Below are 17,151 nucleotides of genomic sequence, written 5' to 3'. Positions count from 1 at the left end.
GAGGCTTGGCCTGGCTAATCCAGTGAAACAGATTCCTACCATGGGGAGACTGAGATGGGAGGCAGGGTTCTCAAGGTCTCAGAAGCTGGGGCTACAGTGTGTCTCTGACACCCAGGAGCCCATGGTCAGGAAAGGAACAACACCAAGAGGCAGTGAGAGAAGCTGAGCTGTTTAATCACCTCCCCGGATAGACTCAAGGACGTGGCTACTCCTAAACAACTCACACTTGGGAGCCACCTGGCGTGGCTGCAGAGGAGCAGCCACTTGAGTCAGTGGGTGAGGCAGGATAGGCAGGGAGGGCTTCAGCGCCTCCGACTCCATCATCTGGCGCTCCTGCCCTCGGGTCCTGCTTCAGCTCTGAGAGGGTCCTGGCTGATCCCAGAGGCAAAGAACTGGATGGTGGATGGCACACCCTAGCTGTGGTGGCACAATGACCCTGAGGCAGGGACAGTGGTTCCCACATAGCCCACGTTGGGGGTGACGCTATCTGCACCATGGTGGGGGGGTGGAGGCTCGGAAAGAGGTGACAAGGTGGAAAAGAGTGGAATTAGGGGTTGCCTGGGTCCCACCACCAGTTGAATTAAATAGAAGAAGAGAAGGTTGTGGGAACATTTGTTTGTCCCCTGTGACAGTTCCTGGTGATGGGCTGACCTTAGCAGCAGACCCTAGCAGCAGGCAGTTGTCCTGACAAGAGGGTGGTCTCTGTGGACAGTCCCTGGCAGTTTCCTGAACAGAGAGAGGGAGCTGGCCTGGGAGTTTTGCCCCCAACTACTTGTTCTTCTTAAAGAAGCTGAATCGTTTTTCTCGCTCTCTTTCTCTGCCATCCTTGCTGCGAAGTGCGATGGAGCCTTCAGGCTGTGACACCGGGGGCATGGTCATGGCCCGGGTCAGGCCTCGGCTGGCACTGGGCACCACTGGCTCTTCTGGCTCTCCAGAGGCAGAGGATGCAGTAGCAATGGCTGCATTCACCACTCTCAGCCATGAGCTCATTTCTGCCTGCAAGGGAGAGGGAGACATCAGCTCATACTCAAAGACTTTGACTTGGGGCAGCCTATAGCATACAGGGAAAATATGATAGGAGGGAACAGAAAAGAGATTGACCTTTTCATTTAACAAGGAGAAAAAAAAAAAGGACCCCTTTAGGATAAGGACAAGCTGGTCATGGTGACATATACTTGTGGACCTGGACTCAGAGGCTGAGGTAGGAGGATTGCTATGAGTTTGAGGCCACTCTGGAGTAGGAACCAAGTCTACAGGGTGAGACCCTATCACATAAAACCCAACACCGGCAGGGAGAGAGAAAATGGCAGGACAGGGGAAGGCTCACCTCATCCTTGGCCTGGAATAAGTATTCTTTCCCATCCTGTAAGCTGTTAGGAGAGAAGGCACAGGACAGAGCTAAGAACCTGTATTAGGCATGTCAGTGCTGCTGTGGGCTCAGAATTCTCCCAGGACTGGAAGGACTGATAGGGCACGGCCCCCAAGGCCAGATCGTGTTCTACATTCCTCATAGTTTCAGGATTCTGCAGATGTGCAAAAGCAGATTCTAGAGCGCAGAGGGCCATGGTGATCTCCTTTCTGGCTGAGGCCATGTAGGCTTTTGCTGGCAGTGGGCAGGCCCCTGAAAGCTAGGGTAAGCTAGTATCCTGCCCTCCCGTTTCCCACCCAAGATCACTTTTCAGCCTGTGTTTTAGCTCCCCTATTCTAGAATGATTCACGATCCAGAATCTCCACTCTCTTCCACCTACAAATGTACCCAAGCACCTCTGTTCATGTCCAGGAACTTCCTTCCCTCTGGACCTTGCTCATGACCCACCCACCTTGCCTTATTTCTGACTCCTTCCATCCCAACCTGAGAGTAACCCTGGTTCCTACCCCAGCTTGAAGACATGTTTGCGTTTCCGATAATCAAAGGCCACACTGCCCTGGGCCCTGGCCAGACTGACAGGCACTTCTCCATGGTATGGCACTCCTGCACTAGCTGCCCTGGCGTCCTTGTAGAAGCCAAGGCTCCCACGCCGAAGTACACAGTACACGTTCTGCCAGGACCTGGAGGGATAGGACAGGGTCAGAAACTTGGGAGGCAGGCCTTCGTGGGCACTGTGGGACTCACAGTTCCACTCCTGTCTTGGATCACTTGAGGCCCTCCTCTGTGCCTATGAGAGTTCTAAGTTCCAGCTCTTTCCCAAAGGACAAAGTCCTATAAAGTTTGTTCCTCCTTGTCTAGGAAGTTTCCAGGAAACCATCCAGAGAAGGAGCCTACAAGGCCACAGGCTCCACACTGCCAGGCCTGATACCTGTTGGCAGCTTTCTTGTTGAAGGCCTCCATCTCTTGTTTGCGGCACAGCATCCCTTCCATCTGTTCCTGCGCAGAGAGCTCAGGACCTCGTGTGGGCAAGGTGGCAACATGGGCTGATTCAGACGATCTGCTCTGGGGCATTGGGGAAGGAGCAGGGCCCCGGGGCCGGGTCTGCCTCTCTCCCCGGGGCCCACTCAACTCGTCTCCTGTGCCAGATCCCTGTGAGGGGAGGAAAACAATGCCATTGCTAAAAGAAGACCTGGATGGTACCCTGTCCTGGAGTCAGGAAGTTCTATGGTCAAGAGCTGGTCTCCCAGCCCAAGCTTCTGTTCCAGGATCCCCACCCACTTCTTTTGTCCCTTCATCTCTCAAGTACCCACACCCACACCTCCAGAGACTCACAGGCCCTTCTGGGACATTGCTCTGTTCAAGTCTTTGCTGTTCCAACAGGGGCTGCAAAGACAAGAAGCTGTGAGGACGTGGGGGCCGGCAGGGTCAAAAGGGATGTTCAGGGACATGGAATTACCTGTGAGGACTCTGAGTCTGTGCAGACCCCGTTAACACTGGGCGCTTGTGTGGCTGGTGGCAATTTTGATTGGGTTCTAAAATGATCAAATGTGACACAGAGTAATTAGTCTGTGGCTTGCTTAAGCTCAGGCTCCTGGCCCAGGTGTCTAGCTCTTACCCATCCCAGGCAGTGTCAGGAACTGTCTGGCCATCTACCAGACTCCCTTCGGGCTGACTAGCCATGGGTTCTGGAGTAGGGGGCTGTTTCCTCCGTTCCTCCTCCTCCCTCTTCCTTTTCCTCTCCTTCTCTCGCTCTTCCAGCTGTCAAGAAATGCTGAGGTCAGCAAGTATCAGGGTGAGGAGAAAAGCTGAAGGGTCTCAGCTCTAGCCCAATAAAACAGGAAAGATGGAGAAGAGACTCTAAAGAGGTAGGGTAAGAAGCAGGGGCTTCAGTCGCACCCAGGCGAACTGTGGCCACGGAACAGAAGAGCATTCGCAGCTCACAGGCAGACAGGCAGTGCAGTGGAAATGTCTTCTCAATAGGGACAAGAACAGGTCCAGGGCAGCAGTGGGGTTGGCACCTCCGAGGCTCCAGCTCTTACCGCAGTGAGCTTCTCCAGCGCACTAAAACGCTCCTCCCAGGCCACTGCTGACTTCTGAAAGGCTTCATGACGCTTGATGAGGCTCTCCACTTCATCCACGGTGCAACCCAGTTCTGCACTTCGCACCAATGGCTCCTGGCTGCACAGCCAGGCCTCTGCCATCCCTGCATCTCTCCCAAACACAAGCACCTCCAAAACTGCCATGATTGGGGGGGTAGTAATAGAAAGATGGAAGATTAGAGTACGTAGTGGCAGGGCATGATAGCAGGAGTAAACCCAAGTACAGGGACGAAGAACATTGTCCCAAAGCACTGTCAGGAGGTTCCAAGGAGGGGATCCTGGAATTCCACACCCAGGGTTCCTGGAATCATGCACTGTGGCTCCCACAGATAAGCAATTCCAGGCCTTCCTCCACAAGCCCCTCCCTCCTGCTGACATTCCCACACTAGCTCACCAAGCTGTAGCCAGTCCATCTTCTCCTGCCACTTATCAGCTGTCTCCTGGCGCCGGGACTGTAGCTGAGACAGCTTCTCTGAGATCTGGGGAGTAGGGAAAGGAGGCACGACTTAGTCCCTCATGGGGCTTTTCCAAGGTCCCTGGGAGCCACCAAAGTACAGCAACGATTTCTAATGTCAAGAGGAGAGGAAAATAGTTCTGGGAGGAAAAGTGAGACTTTAGAAATCTCTGGATAGCATTGAGAGGAAAGAGAGTGAAAGAATTCTTGCTAAGAAAGAATGACAAAAAGCAGAAGACAGGAAATTCTGAAGCTGGGCATGGTGGTACACACCTGTAGCCCAGCAGTTGAGAGGATAGAGCAAGAGAATAGTGGTCAGCCAGAGCTATATGGTGAGACCCTGCCTCAAAAACAAAATAACCACAAAAAACAAGACAAGCAAAATGAATAGAAAGAAAACCTTCAGGAATGGTCCCTGTTCAGTGTGGCTAGCTAGATTCTCTCCAGGACTCGCCTACCTCCTCAGCGGCATAGTGGTTCCGGGCCAGTAGCTCCTGCCCCATGTCAATGCAGGAGGAGAAGCGGTCTGCTCTGGCCTCTATCTCTGCTTTGATGCCTTGTTGGTTCTTGATGACTAAATCTGCAGAGGACACATCCCTGGGCCGATACAAAGATGATATTACTGGCTGCCCCAGCCCTACCGCAGCCACCAGTAGCATCACACAGCCTTTGGAGGAGGGTGCCAGGCACTAAGAACCTCACCGGGGCCGTTCCTGGGCATCCATCTGCAGGTTGATCCCATCCATCCACAGCATCAACTCCCGGACAGCCTTGAAGAACCGGAATTTGTCCGTGGTGTCCAGTAACAGCTGACGACGGGCAGCAGAACTTCCCTGGAGCTGGGCCCAGGCCTCAGCCACTGCCTGCATGTGACGGCCAATCTCCTCAGCCTTGTCTCCAGCGTAGGCCTTCTGCAGCCTGCGGCCATCGTCCTGAACCTGCTGGACCTGTGGGGGGAACCCAGGTCTGAGTCAGGCAGAGCTGAGAGACAGCGGAGCTGAAGCCCCTCTCATCCCTGCACTGCTTCCTACTCCCTGTCTATTTCACCAGCCAGAGAGATGGTAGGAGGAACCAAGGTTCAGAGCCCTACCTACCACATTCTGTAGGACCTCACCTGGGGCCAGGCCTAGCCCAGGGGATAGGGTTCTAAAATCAGGTTGAGTTGTTTCTAGCCAGGGTATATAGGGACACTAAAAATCACTCGAATGAGAGGTACAACCTACAGAGGAGATCTGGGTTGGGAGCTCACTGGTCATATGGGGTTGAAAGAATAATCTGTGTTAATTTTGTGGGTTCAGAATTCTGGCATCAGCAGAAGGAACTCGCAGCCACTGGAACCATTTGAAAAAGCCGTGGGTCCTCGTTAAAAGCGTGAACTTAACCAGCCAGATGCCTGGTATGTAAAAAGCACTTGCCCGAGCCTGATTCCCGGGACTTAAAGAGCAAGGAGAGAACCAACTCCTAGATGTAGTCTCTGACTTCTGTACCCCACTGTGGCAGGTGTGCCGGCACACGTGCGTGCCACACGCTATAAAACAAGCCCGAGTGTGGTGGCTGATGAACGCTGGCTGGAGCTGCCTTTCTTGAATGATTTTAACCTCATCTCCAAATGCCTCTCTAGGAGTGCCATCTTCCCAAGCTCTGAGAGATCTTCCCCGGCCCACAGGACCCCCCCCTCCCATTTCCTCTCAGCCTTCCCTTCCCCACCTGTTCAGCTAGGGTCAGACCTGGGTACTGAGGGCTTGGATGTCGTGCTCGTAGGCACAGTGCCGGCGCTGCAGGGCCTCGGCAGCATTGAGGTCGCGGCCGGTCCCGTCTGGAAGCTGCTGCTGCTTGTGCTGCACCCGTGCCAGGGCTTGGCGGGCCCCGTGCAGGAAGTGCTGCAGCTCGTAGGCAGCAGCCAGCACCTGACCTCTGGTGTCCAGCAGCTCTAGCAGGTCCGCCCAGGACTCGTTGAGACTGTCCTTCCACTCGGCCACAGTGGCCCGTGCAGCGTGGCCTCCAGCGATGAGCCCGTTGGCCAGTGCATTGGCACTCTTAACGCGCTCCTGGCCAATGGCGCTGGTGTCCTTGGAGAACTCGCGGAATTTGTCCCGGAGCATCTAATGGAGGAAACATTTGTAGAGGGAGGGATGAGACCTACTGAGGAGTAGTCATTTCTCTCCCCAAAACCAAGAACCCACTGGTCAGTGAGCAGGTGTGGCAGCTTTAAATCTACACTTTTACATGTCCCGAGAAAGCATCACTGGGGAATTTCACCAGGGTACATAGATGAACTAAGATAGCTAGGGTAACATAATACACAGTCCTACATGGCACCTGACATCCTACAAAAGGCACGTTTAGCACTTAACAAGGACATCCTAACTGTGGTCTAGATTTCTGCACCAGAGGGTCAGCCACAGCAGGGAATCTGAAAACTCACCCTGTTTTGTTGAGGTCTGTTGGAAGAGTAGCAACTTTATTTTTATCCTCACCTGTGGTCAGCCCTGTGCCCCTCTTTCTGTACAGGTTATACAACTCAAAACCCACCAGAGTGCCTACTCTGTCTGGTGCCCTCAGCACTCTGGACTCCCTGTGGGCTCTGATCTGCGCAGCACTCACAGTCACATGCTCATAGTCCTGGCCCAGTTCATGGGAGGCTGCCACCACTTCCCGCTCTTGAATCCACTGTTCCAGGTCATCCAGCTCTCTGCGGAGCTGGCACAGCCTGAGGTGCTCCTGCAGGCGCTCTCGCCGCTCTCCCGCCAGTTCCTTCAGGCCGGCGTACAGCTTGTCCACCTGGGCTTGGCGGATTGTTAGCCTTGTGCTGCAGGGGTAGAGAGAATGGCCTGTTCTGTGGAGCTCTGTCTCCTCACTGCTTGCCAAGTCCCTGCTTCTCCCAGCTTTCTAGACTATTCTGTGTGCACACAGTTCAGAAGATGCCACACTCCCTGTACTTCCCCAGAACCAGCCCTCCTCTCTTCCAGGGTCTTTGCCCTTTGATACTCACACACTCACCTCTCTGGGTGTTCATGGTCAATCATATCTTGGCTGCTGGCTGCGAGTTGTTTGATGGTCTGGGCATAGTCAGCAAGGGCTTGTTCCAATACCTGATGCTTCTTCACTTCTGCCTGGGCACTTAGCTCATCCTGGGAGAGGGAAAAGTGGACATCAGACAGCAGGTGCCAGGGGCAGGAAGAATTGGTTACACAAACCAGCACTGCTCCGACTCTCACCTTGGCTTTCTCCTGACCCATCATGTGTAACTCCTGTTCACCCATCCAAGCCTCGGCCTCTGCAGCATCACGATAGAACTGCTGGGCTCGAAGGGCTTCCTCCAGCCGCTTGCCCCGAAGCTCCAGCTCGTGGCTCAGGCGTTTCCACATTTCCTGGAGCTCAGCCAGCTCTGGACCTGCTGCTGCTGCTCCCAGGGTGCGCTGCCTCTCTTTGAGGTCTGCAATGCGGGGCTCGTGGCCCTGGATCTCCTTCTGCAGGGTCTATCCCGGCCACAGAAGATACACTGAAAGGCTTGCAAAAGGAACTGCAAGCCTATGTCCCCTTGGACCTGCTCCACCTTGAGTCCTCCCTACATTCCTCTTGAATCCTCTAGCAGATTCTTGTCCAGGTTCAAGGATACAATATGGTAGCCCCTCAGTCCTCAGACTTTCCTACTAACAGAGGCCACCTGCCTGGGCTAGAGAAAAGTTAAAGCACCAGGTCTACAGCTCCAATAGGAGAAAACAAAGGAGCCGGGCACAGCGGCATGAATGCACCTTTAATCCCGCCAGAAGCAAGTAGATCTCTGTAAGTTCAAGGTCAGCCAAAGGTACATACTAAGACCTTGTCTCAAAACAACAGCAGCCATCCTCCACCTCCCCCAAAGCCTGAGTGTGAGGAGGCTCTTAGAAACTTTGTTTTCACCCTTGTCCTCTGTCTCACCTGGTTTTTCTTCATGAGAAGCTGGACACTGGGCAGGTCCTTGCCATGTTCCATAGAGCTGGCCATGGGAAGCCGCTCAGTCACCCACAACTGGAGAGAAAGAAAAGCTTAATGAAGATGCAGAGAGGACCTAGGCTACAGTTGTGTGGTTAAGAAATAGCCATCTCATTCCAGGGTACAGGACCTTGCAGAACACCCATGAACAACCTTAGAGGGGACACTCTCAACATATCAAGAGGGAGCAGGCCACCTCCTGAGGCACTTCCCCACTACCCAGGAAGGAGGCTAGAGAGCCACATGGCTGGGAGCAGCTTGCCATCCCATGCCCAGCCTGGTGACTCACTATCTCATCCTCCACATCCCGGTGGAACTGGTGCTGCTCTCGGGAGGCTTGCAGGCGCTGGCAGCGCTCCTTCATGGGTTGACACAGGGCCCTGAACTTCTCCTCCACGGCTCTTGAGGTCCTTTCTACTTCCCCTGCACTCTGGTCTTCCTGGGCCAGGGCCTTTGCCTGCGCCTGGATAGCCTCTACCTCCTTCTCTCTCACAGCCATCTCTCGTTCCAGCATCTACAAACACAGACGAGAAAAGAGATGTCAGTGCCACATTTCCACCTTCAAACGCAGAAGACACGAGCCTGTTTCAAGCCAGTCATGATTCCTGATCCCAGGGGCCTCAGCCCAGAACAACAACATCTGGATAGGTCAGCCACAAACTTTTATACACACACACACACACACACGTATTCCAGGACTGTGTGACAACTATGCATATTATGAATTCATTGTCTCAGTCACAAATCTACTTTTGCCTTACTTTGAGACGCTGAAACTAGACCCTGTGAGACTTTTTCTGTCCAGCTGGTACAATGCCAGTCTTGTCAGAAGAGGGCGCCGGAGGCACAGCACGCTACACTGGAGGCTGCATGCTTTGCTTTTTGCTTGGGCTTCCACACTGCCTTCAGAGCACAAGGGACCTGGTGGCTCTTTCCCCTCCAGGGAAAGTGCTCTCCCCTTGCTATTCCAGGACCCACAGGATCAGAGAATCAGCAAATGCAGCCTCTTTAGTAAATAAAGTATACTGGTGCCTATCTCCATTCCTCCTATGTATCATGCACATTTATTTGTCTATCTCTCTATCTGTCTGTCTGTCTAATATATATCTATTTTTTCCAAGATAAAGATAAAGTTGAATTGCTGTGACAGAGATTATATAACCTACAAAATGTAAAATATTTCTCATTTGGCTCTGTTGAATAATACACCCGCTGTAAAATTCTTGTAGACTTGCTATGGCTTGGTTGTGGTTTATTTCCCTTAAAACTTATACTGAAATCTGGTCCTCAAAGAAAAGTATCAACAGACAGTAGAGAGGTCTTTACAAGGGAGTAGGCCATTAAAGGGATTTATGTAGTTCCCATGGGACTGGATTAGTTACGAGAACAGGTTGTAAAGCGAGGCTGCCTCTTGTGTTTTGTCTCTTTCACACGAGCTAATTTCCATTGTGTTCTGTCATCTTACAACACAGTACAAGGCTCTCACCAGAAACAGAGCAGATACTGGTGCTAAGCTCTAGACTCCAAAACTGCGAGCCAAAATAAACCTAACAAAACAAAGTCAGGGGAAGGAGAGATGGTGCGGTGATTAGGAGCACTGACTGCTCTTCCAGAGGACCCGGGTTCAATTCCCAGCACCCACATGGCAGCTCACAAATGTCTATGACTCCAGTTTTAGGGGATCTGGCACCCTCAGACATACATGCAGTCAAAGCATCAATGTACATATAATAAATTAATAAAAAATAAATCACCTAGTCTCTGGTATTTTATTGTAGCAATAGAAAACAGACTGTGACAACACCTTAAGTAATAATACCTTCTACTAATGAATATCTTTTTAAAGCTAGAGTTTCCCTGTCCGATGAGTAGGGCGGCCTGTCTCCTAACTTCCCTGAATGACACGGAGCCCTGTAGACTGTGATGCAGTCTTTAATGGAGACCACTGTCGGAAATGCTGAAAGGTGTCATCTGCCAGGCCTCCTGAACTTCCTTCCCCTGCTGTTCACTCTTCCCCAAAGGTCCCTTTGCATACCTGTTGCTTCTTTAGCAGAATGTTGACACTGGTGAGGTCCTTGCCATAGTCGTCCGAGTGCAGCTGGGCCTGCAGGCTCTCTAGCCAGCTCTCCAGGGCAGAACAGCTTTGGGCAAATAGCTCTGCCCGGTTGGCATCAAAAAGGCTTCGGGCCTTGGCTTGGGTGGTGGTCTCAAGTTCATCCCAGCGCTGGTGCAAGTCCCCCAGCTTTTCTGACACTAGGGCTTTGAGTTCTGGCTTTTCAAGAGTCAGCTCCCGCCCTTCCTAGGTGAGAAGATAAAGGTTTAAGAGCCAGAGTTCGAAACTGTATGTTGCAGGTTGATCACAGGCCAGAGATCTGGACAGCAGAGAACTGAAGTGTACCAAGCAGTTCTAATGTAATAGACTTTTTTTTTTTTTTTTTTTTTTTGAGACAGTATTTCTCTGTGTAGCCTTGGCTGTCTTGAAATCACTTTATAGACCAGGCTGGCCTCAAACTCACAGAGATCCGCTTGCCTCTGACTCCCTAGTGTTATAGGCATGCACCACGTGCCTGGCTCATTTCATGTTTTTTAACTCACGTCTTCCCACTTGCACTACAGCAAGCAAATCTCACACGGTCTTCCCATTTTTAGCCTCTGAGCTTGAAGGTTTGTCTCTGTGGAAGTCAGAAGTGCCGCCAACCAACAGCAGACAGGGAGGGGACAGATGACTACTCAGCAACTTCATGCTTTGGTTGAAACAATACTTCAGGTTCTGCGTAGTCTCCCAGGGTATCCCAGTAGCTCCGAGCTACCACAGCCTGCTGGCGAGCCTGGCACGATGATATCTTCTCCGCCTCCCTTCACGTGTGGTACTGGGGATAGATCCTAGTCCTCACACATGCCAAACACATGTTCTACTACTGAGTTACAACTCTGCCTCAACATATCCTGCCTAGACTATGCTCTCTTCCCACTCCCCTCCTGTGGGGTCACCTCTCCTGAAGCTGGACTCTGTCCTGAGACCATGAACACAGATGCTTTCAGACCCTTTATATGGCTGCTGGATGAAGAGGATCAAAGGCAGATCAAGAAGCGTGTGTGGCTTCAAAGCCTTTAGCACATTCTTTGCACAGTGATCCAGGCTTTTACTGACTTTGCCCAGGATACTTTTCCTACCTTGTCATACCTTCTGTGCTCCCAACAGGATGACTTCCTCCTTGTTCCCCGTTCCTCCCCACACTTCTAGTTTCCTGCTTATCATTACTCTCAACCTAGAACCTAGTATTTCTGCTTGCTCACATTCTCCATGCCTTCCAAGCATGGCCCTGGATGCTGCATTCCTTCATGTCTACTCTGCTTAGTGTCCAGGCTTTATGGACTCTACCTTTTGGTACCTAGTGTATTGTACTCTGGATCTTTTCACTTATTCTTGCAATCCTGGACATTGAACAAATGACCGTACATACTAGGCAAAGCCACGGCCCCCTTTTTACTTTCCATTTTGAGACAGAGTCTCAGTAAGTTGTCCAGGATGGCCTTGAACTTGTGATCCTCCTACCTCAGCTTCCCAAGTAGCTAGTATTACAAGCCTCTGCCATCACACTAGCCTTCTGCTCTGGGATTGATTTAGCCACCTATGTATATTTCACATCTGGGCTACAGTGTTTTTCCTTGAAGTCTAAGCCAGTGGTAGCATCACCTTCTTTCCAGTGATTTGCATATGGTACTAGAAGTATGCATCTGCTGAGCAAAAGCACACACTGCAAACTGCTCTCCTCTCCCAGTTAATATGCTCTTGAGGGAGGGGAAATGCCACCTTTTGATATGCCATGCACAACCTAGCAACATGCTAGTTCACATCACCATCTCTAGGAATATTTGCTGAGTAAAAGTAAATATTCACTTATCCCCAGCAATTGAGACAGAGCTGTGTGGGAGACAAAGTCCTAGGAATGACGACAAGGGTTGTCAAAACCTGGCAGGGGGACAGACCTGGCCCTCCTGCCTGTTTTAGTGAAGAAAGCTTTACTGGAGGACAGCGTGCTCTTTAGTCTCTATGGCGGCTCTGTGTTCCGACAGCAGAGATGAGGAGCTGCAACACAAGCTATGTGGGCTACAAAGCCTGAAGTATTTCCTACCCGCCCTTCACAAATGTCTGCAGGCCCTGAATAAAGAGGGCTGTGGTGCTCCAGGTCCAGAAACAGTTATGGCCTTGAACCCAAGGCACAACTGACTTTCTAGTCTATTGTGTTTTCTTGAAGTTCTGTCTGACAGAATTTCATCCCTAGGCTGTAACTTCCCACTCTGGCAGTTGAGCCTCGGGAAAGAACTATGTTCTGAATTTAGGCCCCCTCAGCCTATGCTCTGTCCAGGATCTTCCAAAAAGCCCCAAAGGCTCACTCGTTTTGCAGACTAGTTACCTTGTCCACCTTGTCCAGCCAGTCCTTGTTGGCTGCCAGCTCAGCCATGAATGCTTGGTGCTTTTGCCACTTGGTGTGTAGGTTGCGGGCCTCGTCATAGGACACATCCTGAGCTGTCAGCATCTTCTCATCAATCCAGAGTTTCAGCTGGTAGAAGCATAAAGCAGGAATGAAGGAGGAGATCTTTTAGAAGGAAGGGGTGGGGGAGCAGATGGGCTAGGAGATGCAGAAGACTCCAGAAGAAGCCATGAAGGGTGTGTTTCACAAAGGATGAAAGGGATGAATGGTTAGGAAATGCCACAGGGACAGCAGGGAACTGAGGGCCTCACCTCCTGACAGTCTTGCAAGAAGTGCTGCTGCTCTCGGTTGTCCCGAAGGCGGCCTAAAAGCTGCTGCACAGCCTCCTGATTCTTCCTGTGCCTGCAATGACAGCCCAGCGTGCAACCATGACCCTTAGCTCACCTAGAAGGCCCACCCTTCCTCCTGTGTGAATGACGTCCCCCAGGGATGCCAAAAGGAATCTGTTTTCCAGGCCTGCCATCCTAGTAGGCTCCAATTTGCCTTGATGTGGCAAGACCATTGTAGATCCCGGCCCAGCCTCTACAGGACAATCTACTCTGATCGTCCTTAGTTTGGTCATGTGCCTCCAACTCCCTGCCATCTGTCAGTTCACCTGTACACAGATGAACTCAGTTCTCTGGTATCTGAAGCTTTTAGGCTACCCGCTCTTCCACTATTTTCCTCTAAGGTTCCCCCCTGGTCCACCAGCCTCATCACACCTCTTCTCGATGGAGTCTGCCTTCTCTTGGATCTTCTCAGCATGGATATTGCCCTTGGACACCAGCTGTCGTCCGGCCTCCAGGAGTGCACGGATGCGTTCTCCATTGGCATCCATGGTGCTCATGAAGTCTTCCAGCTTTTTAATGGCCACATCTGCCGCCTGGAGTGTCCCTGGCATCTCCGTGTGAGACAAAACATATTCCTGTGCAGAAGAGGGTATAGCAAGCTCATTTCTCATAGCATGTAGGTACTACCCCTTCTGAGAGGACTTGCCCAGAGGCACACAGGCACCAGCCTGGTAAGGAACAAGGCAGTCCAGATGGCTCTGAAGATGGGGCAAGGGCACTAATGTGGGGGCTGGAGGACTTTTACCAGTCCAAATCCTGTTCCACTTTATTTGATGTATTTAATAGTTCCAGGACTAGTCAGGCTTTTCATTTCTTCTGAAGTCAGTCTGGCTATGTTTACATTTAAATTTTTTTAGAGTTACTACAGTCTAATAACACAGTGGTTCTCAACTTATGGATCACAACCTTCTGTGGCTCACATATCAGATATCTTGCATATCAGATATCTACATTAAAATTCCTAACAGTAGCAAAGTTAGTTATGAAGTAGCAACAAAATAATTCTATGGTTGAAGGTCACCATATCATAAGGAATTGTATTAAAAGTCTGCAGCAATAGGAAGGTTGAAAACCACTTTAATAACATATAAAATATGTTATTAAAACATATTTCTAATATGTTTTTCCTGCCTATCTTGCCTGCTCAACTACTCCACCCACCAGTACTGCCTACCTCTTCAGCCACTTTCTTTTGTCCTTCCACTGATCCCTATTTTCCTCTTACCATGTTCCCCAGGCTCTTACCTGGCTGCTGAGCACGCCCTCAGCCTGGCGAGCATCTCTCAAAAACCCCTGGAAGCCATGGGCCTGGGCCAAGCGGCCTTGCCGGCTCTCCCACATGCGACCCAGCTCCTCCCAGCCGGTTCCAAGAGCTTCCAGCCTCTGCCTGAGGAAGAGGCATTGGGGATCAGCCTGGTCTCTGGTCACCTCCTCGCCCAAGGTCCTGAGGCGGCTGTACTCGCTCTGGGCTCTCTCCACTTCTCCCCGCAGGGCTGCGTGCTGGGCTAAGAGGGCTTCTGCCTCGGGCAAGGTGGCTGGCCCTTCTTCAGAGGCTACAGCAGTCTGTGTGCGGCCTAGCCAGGCCTGGAAGTCATCCAAGCTGCGCAGGAAATCCTGCAGCCGTCGAGCCTCACCCAGGGACTCTTCTCGGCGTCTCATGGTGGCCCTAAGATCCTCCCAGCCAGCTTGTACCTCTCCAAGCCGGGTGTTGATGGCAGGGGCTTGAGCTGGGTGCCCAGCAGCCAAGGCATTTGCCTCTTGGGTCAGCTCATCCACCCGGGCAGAGATGGCTTCTAGGTCTCTCTCAGTGCCAGCCAGCTTGCGCTGCAGGGCCAGCACACCAGCTAGGTCATTGCCCAGGCCCTGGGTGGACTCGATGACTTTAGTCTTTTCTCTCATCCAGGCCTGGGTCTCAGTGCACTCTAGGTGGTAATTCTGGATGCTCAGGGCTGATGTCAGGGCTGCCTTCTTGCCATCTGCCAGGGCCCGAAACTGTTGCCACCTGTGAGTAGAGAAAAGGTCTACATGTGGAAGGGCTCAGCTTCCTTGCCTTGGCCGGGTACTTGGAAACCTCTTCCTACTGCTCTCTTTGCATACATCTCCTGCTTTTGCTTTCTGCACTTGGCTTCCTTTTTCTGATAGTTCCAGCCTCTGTGGACTGCCCTGACCTCTTTCTTCTTTTATTCCTTTTATAACCTTTTTTTTTCTCTCTCTCAACATATTCCAGTCAGTCTTCCTTCCTCATGTTCAACCACCCTTCCAGACTCTGCCACATTCTTCCTCCAACTGCCATGTGCACTGCCTAGTAAGTGCTTTCTTTTCTTTTTTACAGTATCAGTCTCTGGGGCTCTGCCTCCCACCTGAAGCCCACCTGTGGTTGAGCTGCTCCTGAGTGCTGATGATGCGGTCCTTGCCTGGTGGACTGGCCTTCAGCAACTGCTCAGCAATGTCGCTGACAGCAGTGACGCGGGCAGCCAGGGCATTCATTTCCGGCTCCAAGGTCTCAAACCTGAGGCAAGAGCATAGCAGTTCCTGAATGATGTGAGGCAGCAAGGCACCCGGGTAGCTTCCCTCACACACCCACAGAAACACTGTCCCTTAAACATGAGGCGTCTGTCCCAGCATGCTGAGCTTCTTAGCCTAAAAGGTTGATAGTACCTGTGGGTTAGAGGCCCCAACTCCTCAAAATGAGGAGAAAAACTACCCACTGTAGGGTTGCTCAAAAACATAGCGAAGGTTCAAAGTCAGGAGTACCTGTACAGCAAGTCAAATTCAATCGTGGCATGGGTGGGTCCCCACTTCATCAGAACCTCAGTGTTCCTTTTGGGGCGCTTACCTCCTAACCACCTACCCAAACCCTATCCTGCTACTCTGAGCAAAAAAAGACAACCAAAATCAAAGTCTACGGGTAAAGATGTGAAATACATCTTCTTTTGGAGGGGACACCTGGCATTCCTGTAAAGGGCCAGGTGAATAAATGTTTTGGCTTGATGAGTCAGTCTGAGCCCCAAGTCCTCAACTCTGCTAGGTGGGATGAACACAGCCACAATGATCCATAAATGAGGGGTCATGGATCTGCTCCAATAAAACTTCATTTACAAAACAACACAGAAAAGCCAACTCAGCAGCACGCTGGACTTAGCATGAGGGCTATAGTTTGTCAGGATATAGGAGATCTTAAAAGCTAAACAAACAAACAAAATAAAACAAAAAACCCAACCCCCCAAAATTTACCTACACTTCAAAAATTGCCAGGAAATTTGATTATACATTGACAGTAGGTGATATCTAGGAGTTACTAATTTTGTTTTACGTAATAATGGCATTGAGGTTCAATAAAAATGTCCTTTCAGCTGGACATGGTAGCATGTACTTTTAATGCCAGCACTGGGAAGGTAAATCTCTGAGAGTTCAAGGCCAGTCTAGCTTACATTGCAAGTTTCAGGATAGCTAGGGCTACACAGTGAAAACCTTCTCCAAAGAAAAAAGAAAGAAAAGAAAAAAAGATGCCCTTTTCTAAATGATTATAAGGTTTACTTACTGTTTTTTGGATACAGCTGTGTGTGTGTGTGTATGTGTGTGTGCGCAATCCCCTTTAGCCCATATATATATATATATATATATATATATATATATATATATATATTTTAACCTTGTTCTTCTAAGTCATGGTCTCACTATGTATCCCAGGCTCCCCTGGAACTTGCTACACAGCCCAGAATGGTCTCAGACCTATAAGGCTGCCATGGCCTCCTAAATGCTGGCTGGCATCACAAGCATACTCCATATCCAGCTTGCAAACATGCAGCTATTTTAAGTCCGCACATAACTAAAAAGTATTATCAGTATGTATTAGGATGCTTCCTCATCGTTCTTAAAGGGACCATCCTGAGGAATCATACCAGAGACTTGCTTTTAAATATGGAAATAAGTCAAAACGAGCAACATACTGACAATGGAGTCTGGGGGATGGGCACATGGGTTTGTTGCGACATGTTCTTGACTTCTGAGTATGCTTAACACTTTCATTAAAATGTTAAGTAGTTGGGCATGGTGGCACCTGTCTCTAGTCACAGCACTCAGGAAGCTAATACAGGAGGATTGTTGCACGTTCACAAGCCTAGGCTATAGAGCAACACCTTGTCTCAACAGTCTAAAGACAAGGGCAAAAGAGATGGCTCATTGGTTAAGAGCACTGGTTGCTCTTGCAGAGGACATAGGTTTGGTTCCCAGTGCCAACAGAGTGGCTCATGCAGCCATCTGTAACTCCAGTTTCAGAGGATCTAATGCCCTCTTCTGGCCTCTGCAGGCACCAGGCACAGGCAGTGCACAGGGAAAACACTCATGCACAAAAACACATCTTCAAAAGATACACACTGAAAGAGAAACAACAGACCCCATAAAGAGGTGACAGTTATGACTCAAAGGA

The 17,151-nt window shown here is 50.7% G+C and overlaps 1 protein-coding gene across 2 annotated transcripts in view; it reads right to left on the bottom strand.

Moving 5' to 3' along the window:
* Positions 1–156: 156 nt before the first annotated feature.
* The window catches only part of Sptbn2 (spectrin beta, non-erythrocytic 2), a 33,172-nt gene continuing 16,177 nt past the window's right edge, over positions 157–17,151 (bottom strand). For both annotated transcript variants that reach the window (XM_021650281.2, XM_021650280.2), the window contains exons 14-36: positions 15,094–15,231; positions 13,968–14,724; positions 13,095–13,297; positions 12,645–12,735; positions 12,316–12,462; positions 9,933–10,196; positions 8,187–8,411; positions 7,844–7,933; positions 7,141–7,401; positions 6,923–7,053; positions 6,527–6,731; positions 5,650–6,024; positions 4,625–4,869; positions 4,381–4,519; positions 3,863–3,947; positions 3,409–3,605; positions 2,985–3,127; positions 2,826–2,901; positions 2,702–2,752; positions 2,298–2,518; positions 1,876–2,049; positions 1,328–1,370; positions 157–996 (exon numbers count right to left, since the gene is read on the bottom strand). In XM_021650281.2, the coding sequence (XP_021505956.1) occupies positions 769–996; positions 1,328–1,370; positions 1,876–2,049; positions 2,298–2,518; positions 2,702–2,752; positions 2,826–2,901; positions 2,985–3,127; positions 3,409–3,605; positions 3,863–3,947; positions 4,381–4,519; positions 4,625–4,869; positions 5,650–6,024; positions 6,527–6,731; positions 6,923–7,053; positions 7,141–7,401; positions 7,844–7,933; positions 8,187–8,411; positions 9,933–10,196; positions 12,316–12,462; positions 12,645–12,735; positions 13,095–13,297; positions 13,968–14,724; positions 15,094–15,231 (4,489 nt within the window). In that variant the 3' untranslated portion in view covers positions 157–768. The remainder of the gene's footprint in view (positions 997–1,327; positions 1,371–1,875; positions 2,050–2,297; positions 2,519–2,701; positions 2,753–2,825; positions 2,902–2,984; positions 3,128–3,408; positions 3,606–3,862; positions 3,948–4,380; positions 4,520–4,624; positions 4,870–5,649; positions 6,025–6,526; positions 6,732–6,922; positions 7,054–7,140; positions 7,402–7,843; positions 7,934–8,186; positions 8,412–9,932; positions 10,197–12,315; positions 12,463–12,644; positions 12,736–13,094; positions 13,298–13,967; positions 14,725–15,093; positions 15,232–17,151) is intronic.

The sequence above is a fragment of the Meriones unguiculatus genome, chromosome 1 (assembly GCF_030254825.1).
Source record: "Meriones unguiculatus strain TT.TT164.6M chromosome 1, Bangor_MerUng_6.1, whole genome shotgun sequence".
Lineage (NCBI taxonomy): Eukaryota > Metazoa > Chordata > Mammalia > Rodentia > Muridae > Meriones > Meriones unguiculatus.
The sequence above is the reverse complement of the archived record's forward strand: the minus strand, read 5'-3'. Positions and strand labels throughout refer to the sequence as shown.